An 8,967-nucleotide genomic window follows, 5' to 3' on the forward strand; every position below is an offset into this window, starting at 1 on the left:
CCCAGCCAAGCAGCCACCGAACGCACACGTGTAAATATTCAAACATAGACGGAGGGTCAGTCACACACCCGGCACATCCCTGCAGCAAGTCCCGGCGTCCCTACAGCGGGGAGCGCCCGGAGCCGCGTCCCGGCGCTATGCCCCGCGGCCGGGAGGTGCCGGCCCCGTCCCGGCGGGCGCGGGGGAGCCGCCGCCGGCCATCCCCGGTCCCTTCCCTCCCTCCATCCATCACCTGCATCCCGGCACTCACCGCCCGCTCCGCCGCCTCGGCTCGGAGCGCCGCCACCCAGGCCCGCCGCCACTGCCGCCTCCAGCTGCCCCGCGACAGCGCCCAGGCCAGCACTGAGCCGCCCTCCTCCAGCAGCTCGTCCCGCTGCACCGGCGGAGCGGGGGCCGGCGGCGGGCGGCCCCTCCGCAGCGCCAGCAGCGCGTACTGCACCAGGTACACGGCCAGCGTGGCCAGCGCCGCCACGAAGAGAGCGACCAGCGCGCCCCAGCGCAGCTCGGCCAGCCCGCCCGGCAGCCACGCCATGGCTGACCATAATGGGGCCGCGACTCCGGACGGGTCCAAGGCGCGCCCGGCGGGGAGCGGCGGCCGCAGCCCCGCACGGCTCTCGCACGACCCGCGGGCGCCGGCGCAGGCACCGGCGCTGCCCTGGGACGTGCCGCGCTGCCCCGCCCGCCCACGGCGCAGTCCCCGCCCCAGGGCGGCGGAGAAGGGGCCCGGCCCCGGCCGCATGCTCGGCCCGGCGGCGGCTCTGGCTGCTGCCCAGCGGGGGCGGTTGCCAGGCGGCGAACGCGGCCCGCCGTGCCCCGCTGCGTGGCGGCGGTGGGCGCCCGTTGGGCCAGGGACGGAAGGGGGAGACGGGCTTGGGTGGGCACCCGGTGCTCCCGGGGGTAAGAGGGGTTGGGATGAGCCCCTGGGGATACGACAAGTTCATGATGTGCTCCTGGTGCTCTGGAGTAAAGGAGCCCAGGGTGAGTTCCTTGTGCCACCGAAGGTAGCGGAGTTCAGGCATCCGGAGCCCCTGGGGTAAAAGGACTTGGGACGAGAGCCTGGTGCCCGGGATAGAAAGGCTTGGAGTGGGTGTCCGATACACTGGAGGATAGGGAGGACACGGAGGGGCACCCCATTTCCCAGAGGTAGAGGGGTTCGCTGTGAGTATGGGGCAGGTGCCTGCTCTGCTTCTTCCATAGTGTCTGTCTTTACCTGTGGCAACTCCCAAGCAAAGACCCTCGCCTGATTTTTCTTTCCAATCCACGTTCTAAAACAACCCTTGATTAAGTTATGAATGCTGGTCATGCAATGTCATTGCAAGATCTTGCTCCACTTGGCTTTCAGCCCCTTCAGAGCTTTGCCTTAAAGGGCAGGAACATCTTTTCCTTGCTGGAAACTGGAATTCCAGACCATTGCAGTGTGTGCCATGGACCACAGAGGGGAATTCCCAAGGCTCTCAGGGCGCTGGTTCTGCCTCTCGAGGGAGCTGTGCAGGTGCAGGTGACAAGGTCCCAAAGCCAAAGCCACGTGGGCTCCCAGAGCAGACAGCAAAGGCTTCTTGGCTGGACATTCTCAAGCACATTCCCAGCTCAAAGCAGAGGCAAGAAGAAGAGGGAAGACAGGAGCTGACAGAATCCCGGAATGCTGGCGGCTGGAAGGGACCCTGAGCAGGTGTTACAAACCCATGAGGGAGAGAGGCCTCTGCCCAAATGCAGGTGCAAAGGAGGCCATATGAGGACAACATACAGATTTTATTTACCATGGATTTTATGTGACAAGAAAGGGGAGGTAGAGCAGTAGAAAAAAGAGGAAAGAAGTCTCAGAGAGAGCGCAGAAGATAACTAGTTGGAACAAGAGGACCTTAAGGTCCTTCCCTTCATTCTGTGGTTGAGTGGGTGTTTATTTTAATTTGATACTATTGTTTACTTCTACAACTGTTTCATCTTCTTATCTTCTTATTCTTATTATTTATTGCTACAATATATTTTTCTTCTTGCTCTATTATTTTCTTCTTCTTCTTACTACTACTACTACTACTATTTCTCCTTATCTTCTTCTTCTCATCATTCTTGTTTAACTTATCATTCTTATTCCTTTTCTTGTTCTTATTTACTATTATTAGTTCTGCATAATTTTCTTATTCTTGCTCCCTTTTTTTGTTGTTTTTGTTTTCTGTTGTTTTTTGGTTTTTGGGGATCTTGTTTTGTTGGGGTTTGTTTGTTTGTTTGTTTGTTTTTGCGAGTGGGAAGGCTGTGGTCCTTTTTTCTTACTAGTACTGTTTCTTAAATTCTACCTTCACTGTTTTGGAAGAATCATTTGTCACTGCAGGACTGTGACACATCCCTGGAGAAATGCCTCCTGTGTGTGCCCATTCCTCATGGGCACAATCCCATAGGACCAGCATGTAATCCTTTCAAGATGAGAGAAAACAGCCTTCCATTCCAGCAGGAGAGGTTCAGATCAAATATTAGAACAAGTTTTCCCTGTCACAGTGGTCAGGTACTGGAAGAAATTGCCCAGGTGGTGGATTCGCCATCTCTGGAAGTGTTGTGGTGGCACCTAGGGATGTGGTTTTGGGGTGATGATGGCAGTGTGGGGCTGGTGGGACTGCACGACCATCAAGATCTCTTCCCACCTTGATGATTCTGGGATTCATCTAAGCCCCCATGGCTGCTGCTTTGGGGCTGTCCACACCGTAACTTATGGCCTTGGGGAGATACCCCTGGGAGGAAGCAAAGCAGCCGGGGATCGCTGGGCCTGGAGGACACATCCAGACAGAGGCAGCCCCGTTGGCTCCCTCAGGACGCCGGGCAGGCTCTGGGCCTGCGGGGCCAGGCCTGGCACTGGCAGCGGGCACTGATTGTCCGGCTGTGCCCTCAGGCAGGGCCAGCAGAGCAGCGCCCGCAGCGCCCGCCTGAGGCGGGACAGGCGTTACTTGGGGGAGCCAGCTGCTCCCTGAGGGCCTGGGAAAAGCACAAAAAGCAGCTGAGCTGGGCAGGCACCGGGCTCTCTGTCCCTGCCTCCTGCTCCTCAGGAGAAGCCGCCGTGCTCTGAGGAGGCCCTGGGCTGCCAGGTGGGGAGGCGAGGCCCAGAGCGGCACTTGGGGCTCGGCTCGGCTGCCCCGCACTCAACCCAGGCCTCGAGGGACAGGCACTGGGAGCCTGTCTGCTGCGAAAATTCCCAGTCTTTGCTCCCTGTCTTCTTCTCCACACAGCTCAAAGAAGCTCAGTTTGTGTCACATCCTTCTCCCACAGCAAGGGCTTGACCCCATTGTTGTGGACGCTCATGTTTCTCGGTTGTCCTGAGCAAGCTCTTTGTCACCATCATTGTCCCAACTGGACTGCACACAGGATCTGCTACCATTGCCTTGGAACAACTCCTGGCCAGCGGAGTCTTCCTCTTTGGAAAGCTCTTGGCCAACAGAGTCCTCCCAGTCAGACAGTTGTGGGGAGCTTCTGACAGCTCCTTGGGACAGCCCCTGCTCCTTGCATTCTTCCCCATGGAAAATTCTTGGTAGCTGAGGGTTTCTCCCTGGGACAGCTCCTGCTCTCCTCATCCCAGCTGGAGAGCTCTCCACAGCTACTGACATCTCCTTGGGAGAGCTCTCTCTCAAGAGACTCTTCCCATCAGAGATCTCTTGGTAGCTCCTAACATCTTCCCATTGGGAAAGCTCATGATCCACATCAGATTCCTGCTCATCCTCAGTCTCTGACACACCCATTGCCCCACCAAGTGCTGAGGGCTTGCTCTTCTGACCAGCTGGGCAAGGGGCTGGGGATGAGGGGTGTCCCTCAGGGCTCTGCCTTGGCCCCAGGGCTCTTGCATGGCTTCCCTAATGACACAGACAGCAGATCCAGCTCAGCCTCAGCACATTTACATGGGACAGGAAGCTGAGCAGGGCAGGGACACCATGGAAGGACAAGGCCATGCACAGGGACCTGGACAAGCTTGACAAGTGGGACCACAAGAACCTCACAAGGTTCAACAAGGCCGAGGCCCAGGTGCTGCACCTGGCCCGGGGCAATCCCCAAGTCCTGGATTCATCAAGGTTGGAAGAGACCTTCAAATGCCTCAGATCAGCCCTGCCTCCCTGACCACTCCAGCACTGGAAAGTGTTGGGTCTGAGATTACCCCAAGTGCCATGTTACAGAAATAAGCATCAATGCTTATAGTTATTCATAGTTATTTAATTTAATCATAGTTATTTAATAAATTTCATTTTTAAAGCTGTGAACACAACAATTTACAAAAAAAAAGTATATTCAGTCCCTGAAATTAAAATAAATACAAAAACAAACATATTGCAAAGAGATAAAATCAATACAAACTTTTCCCACTGATTGTCTCAGTGCTCCAGAGTCTGTTTTCTATATGAAAGGTTCATAAGAGGCCATTCATGCAGTCTAACATGAGGTTTGATACCACTGCTTTGTCTGGAGAGTGCAACAGTGTAAAATATGCTTAGTTTGTCAAAACTGCACTTTGGGCAGAAGAGCTTTTTGCAGCATGTGTGATGCCACCTTTACCTGCAAGGTGGCTATATCTCTTTATTGAGATTTTATAGCCTCAGCCTGTGGTGGAACCACTGCCTACTGTTCACTGACCTGGAAATCTTCATTCCTAAAATGTGATCCCTCAGCATGTCCCCTCCTGGAAGAGGGGACCACTTCCCCTTTCACATGCAGCATTTCAGCCTTTCTCCCAGAGACAGGTAACAGCCCTGTCCTTCTTCCTGCTGGCCGTGGCAGGTTTGCTCAAGAGTTGTGGGGCCAGAAGAGGCACAAAGCCAGAACACTGGTCCCCAAGGTTGTCCTGCCCTCATGTGGACTTTCCAATTTGTTTTCTGTAGCCCCTTTCTAGGTGACGCTCAACCCGTGGGACACATCTCATCCATCTGAGTCACCATTGTGAGTATTTTCAACAGCTGTCTGAGGAGGAGGGTGATGAGTGTGCAAAGATGTGGATGTGGAGTAAGGGCCAGGTGGGATGGCCAGAAGCCTCTTTGGAAGGTGCTCAGCAGCTTGGCTGTGGAAACCCAGGGCACAGGGAATATTTCTGTGTCTGCTCTGGGATGCCCTGACCCCAGGGCAGCACTGACTCTGACCCTCATTCATGGAGAAAGTTTCCTAGACTTCAAGATAGACTGGAATCCACAAAAGTGTGAAATAGATTATAGAGAGCAGTGTAGGTGTGTCACTTGGTGAGAAATTGAGGTTTTGGGGTTTTTAGTATGTTGTGGATGGAAGCAAGATGGAGGGTACAGGGTGTCATCCTGGGTTTCTTCTTCATGCTTCTTCCTCCTCCTTCTCCATGGGTTTGGGTGGCATTTTGTAATTGGGCAGAAAAGTCCCCATTGCAGGTCTTTGGGATCAGTTATTGGGTTAAAAGGGAAAATAATCCAGGTGTCAGTTCCTCATTGGATAGTTTAGTCTGAAAAGACCTTGTACCAAGAGATTGTTGGCCATTTTGTGCCTTCTAATGAAAAGCTGCAGAACTCACAGTAGTGAGACTGTTTTACTGATAAGAAATAATCAACACCTGAGTCCAAACATGAATTACTGTCTCAAGTGCCTTCAATCCAAACCCAGAAAAACCAACAGCTGAAACCCCCACACCTGGCACAGGGATGTGCCACCAAGCAAACTTCCATAAGTTGGAGCTAGTGTGGGGATGAGGAGGCTGGGACACATCTGATTCTTGATCTGGAATAACCCTCCAAACTCATGTCTTCCAGAAAACATCCTCTTCTTAATGAAGGAGTCTTGCTCTGTATAAAAATGCTCAGACGTGATGACATCATTAGACCTCCACCTAACTGCTCTTATTTTCAGTTCATTTGCAAAATCAGGAGACATCTGATCTGTCCAAACACCAATCTTTGTAGAAGAAAAAGCAATGTGTTCACCATGACCTCATAGCAGGAAAAGTGCAATTCATTTACGGTCATTTCGTTTTCTTTGCCCAAATGCCTGCATCTCTTAATTGCTTAAGGAGACACACTGCCAGGAGCTGAGCGTTTCATCAGATCAGAAATTGGCTTTGTTATTAAAATACAGGTCTGGTCCTAAATATGTCTTGAAAAAATGACTGTATTTACAACTATGAATGTAATTGTTGACAAATTGGCTAAGTTTCAGAGCAGATGGGTCACAATGTTTTATTTTGACCAATCATAATTTTGAATTATGTATTAAGATATAAAGTAAAGCTGCAGAGCCAGGTTTCAATTCTATTTGAATTGACCCAAGTTGGTTCACCCTGGATACTTCTACTTGCTTTTGAAGCCCTTCATGCACCAATAATTCAGCCTCTCATGGGGTCATGGTTTAACCCAAAACCAGAACACAAGGAAAAATAATGTGTGAAAACAAATAATAGCCCCATGATGTTTGCATTAACCATGGCCTACCGGTTACCACCCACCATGGCCTACCTGTTTACCACCCACTAATTTTATAAGTGTCATAATTTAGAGGTGTCATTATTATAACAATTTTGCTTTTCCCTGTAGGATCACACTTTTACCTTTCTCAAAATCTGGCTTCAAACTGAAAGACAGCAGACTGGTTTAGATTAGATTTTAGGAATAAATTCTTCCCTGTGAGGGTGAGGAGGTCCTGGCAGTGGCTGCCCCTGGATCCCTGAAATTGTTGGACATTAGGGCTGGGAGCAGCCTGGGACAGTGGAAGGTGTCCCTGCCATGGCAGGGGGGGCACTGGATGGTTTTTAAGTCCCTTCCAACCCAAACCATTCTATGATTCCATATCTGGTACTTAATCTATTCCAGAGCGCTCACAATTTTGCAAAAGGGACAAAGGCTAACAACAGACATTTTACTTGGACTGTACCTGGCACTGCAATGGAAAAAAGGAAAATAATTTTTGGGACTATTATTTTTTCTATGACGATGACTCTTCAAAAATATATTGACCAAAACTTCAGTGAAATACCATGAGTTTTTAGAAACTAAAGCACGTCAAGCTGCCTTTTTTTTTTTTTTCCCCCCTTTATTTTCAGTGCTGGATCCGGTTCTTTTCTCTCCACCAGAGAGCGCCAGGATCCCCAGAGGTGCTGATGCTGGGACTCGCCAGGAGTGAGCGCCTCTCCCGGGCAGGACAAACACTCGTGAACCCTTCAGACAAATAAATGCCTGAGGACACTGAGACCAGCTGGTTTTGGGAATGTGGCACATCAGAAAGGACTTGGTAAGTAGCAAAAGACTCTTCACGTTTTAGACTGAGAGCAGCAGCACAAAAAGGAATTTTGTAGGAAACCAACAGGCTTCCTATATTCCTAATAGTGCCTTCCTCCAGAGGAACAGTGAAAATGCTCCAGTTCAGGTAAGAAAATCCAAGGACCTTTGCATATATGAGGAGAGGGCTTCACCTTCAGTGTGATGCTTTTGAGTGTGATGGTGCAGTCTTTTGTTTCTGTCTCCTCCTTGATGCCTGCACACAGCATTAGAGGCACAGAATAGATTATAGGATCATCTCCATGAAACAAAGATTCTATGTGATTCTCCCTCTCTTAAGCATTGTAGTAAATATTTGGTAAAAAATGCACCCAATTTCATATCTCATTTTAGTATCCGTGAATCTCCTCCAGACTTAGAATTTAGTATTTTTACAGGTTTTTTTCCTCATGCTTTTGAAAAATTTACATGCCTTTACAGACCTCTGTCAAATTTCTCCTGAAACAAATAACCTGAATGTGAGTTAACAAGGCAAAGTTTTCTTCTTGTGGCATTTGGCAGCTCAGATGATTGATGAGTAAAGAAGCAGCAGCAGCAAATATTGCACAGCTGTAGCTGTCACACCCGGGGAAGCCCTCAGGATCTGCAGTCTTCAGACAGTTCCAAGAGCACCAAAACTTCCCCTGGTGCAAGACTGTAGAGGAAATATTAAATATCTTTTGGGTAGGTTTTTTCCCATAAACTGTTTCATATACTTTATAGGATAAATTAATGGATGACAAGAGTAATAAATGCAGTTTCTGTCAGCCAAAAAGGGTTAGAGGTGTCACACCTCAGGAACACCTCATTCTTTAGGGAAGAAGGGAATAAATGGGAACCAAAAAGAGCCATATTAATCACAAATGACACCTTGAAATAGAAGCTGTTTGTTTTTCTTGCTGTTCTTTTTGGCAGAGTCACAGCGTGCTCTCCTCTGTATCTCACACTGCTGCTGTTGTCACCAGACTTTCTCTGATCTCTTCTTCTGCCTCGTTGTCCTTTGTTCCTTCAGCTTGCAGAGCCTGCAAACCCCAGCATGGGTTTTTCCTTCCAGCAGAAGCATCCCTGGATCTCAGTAATCCCAGCAGATTTTTGACACCAGTGGACTTCACTGGGGAGATTCACGTGGCTGGGTGAGAGCCTGAACCCTCAACTATCAGCTCAAGCTGCTGACTACAGCCAGAGCTCCATGACAATGAAGAGTTCCATCCATCCTGGATCCTGGACTGACAAGACATTAATAAATTGTTAAGGGTTTATCAATTTAAAGCAAATTATTTGTCAGCAGAAACTGACTTTCAATGTACTTTTTCAACACATGCAAAATTAAAGGGAAATAAAAGTTGTGTACGTTGCTTCGTTACAGCCAACACCTTAAAATTTTTTATTGCCAGAGTATTTCAGGACTGGAAACATAAATATTATCCCTGTTGGTCTAATAGTAAGGATGCTCCTGTGTTTGCATATTGAATGATAGATGGAAGTATCCTATGAATGGAAAAGTAAATATTGCTGGATTTGTTTGCACACCAACTGTCTTAGAAGGGGACAGCTGGAATTGGAACAAAAATAACCACAAAAACAGGTGCAATGCTCATGGCATTATCAGTCACTTTTAATAATTTTGATTTGTTTCTTGAGCTTTATGTCAAACATGTCAAACAGGCTTTTTGTTCGCTGGAGCATTTTCTGTAAACCATTCTAGCAGAGGTCAGTCTGTGCTGAAACAGTGATGGAG

The 8,967-nt window shown here is 49.3% G+C and overlaps 1 protein-coding gene and 1 long non-coding RNA gene across 2 annotated transcripts in view; one reads left to right on the plus strand and one right to left on the minus strand.

Moving 5' to 3' along the window:
• The window catches only part of C2CD2 (C2 calcium dependent domain containing 2), a 38,889-nt gene extending 38,102 nt beyond the window's left edge, over nucleotides 1-787 (minus strand). The window contains exon 1 of the mRNA XM_005488976.4: nucleotides 251-787. Coding sequence (XP_005489033.2) covers nucleotides 251-739 — 489 coding nt within the window. The 5' untranslated portion in view covers nucleotides 740-787. The remainder of the gene's footprint in view (nucleotides 1-250) is intronic.
• Nucleotides 788-2,965: 2,178 nt separating this feature from the next.
• Nucleotides 2,966-8,588, plus strand: LOC113459507 (uncharacterized). Its single transcript, XR_012578723.1, has 4 exons — nucleotides 2,966-4,709; nucleotides 4,848-4,905; nucleotides 7,016-7,203; nucleotides 8,242-8,588. It is a non-coding gene; the product is annotated as an uncharacterized LOC113459507 (long non-coding RNA).
• The last annotated feature ends 379 nt before the right edge of the window (nucleotides 8,589-8,967 follow it).

This window comes from Zonotrichia albicollis, chromosome 2, assembly GCF_047830755.1.
Source record: "Zonotrichia albicollis isolate bZonAlb1 chromosome 2, bZonAlb1.hap1, whole genome shotgun sequence".
NCBI classification, from domain to species: domain Eukaryota; kingdom Metazoa; phylum Chordata; class Aves; order Passeriformes; family Passerellidae; genus Zonotrichia; species Zonotrichia albicollis.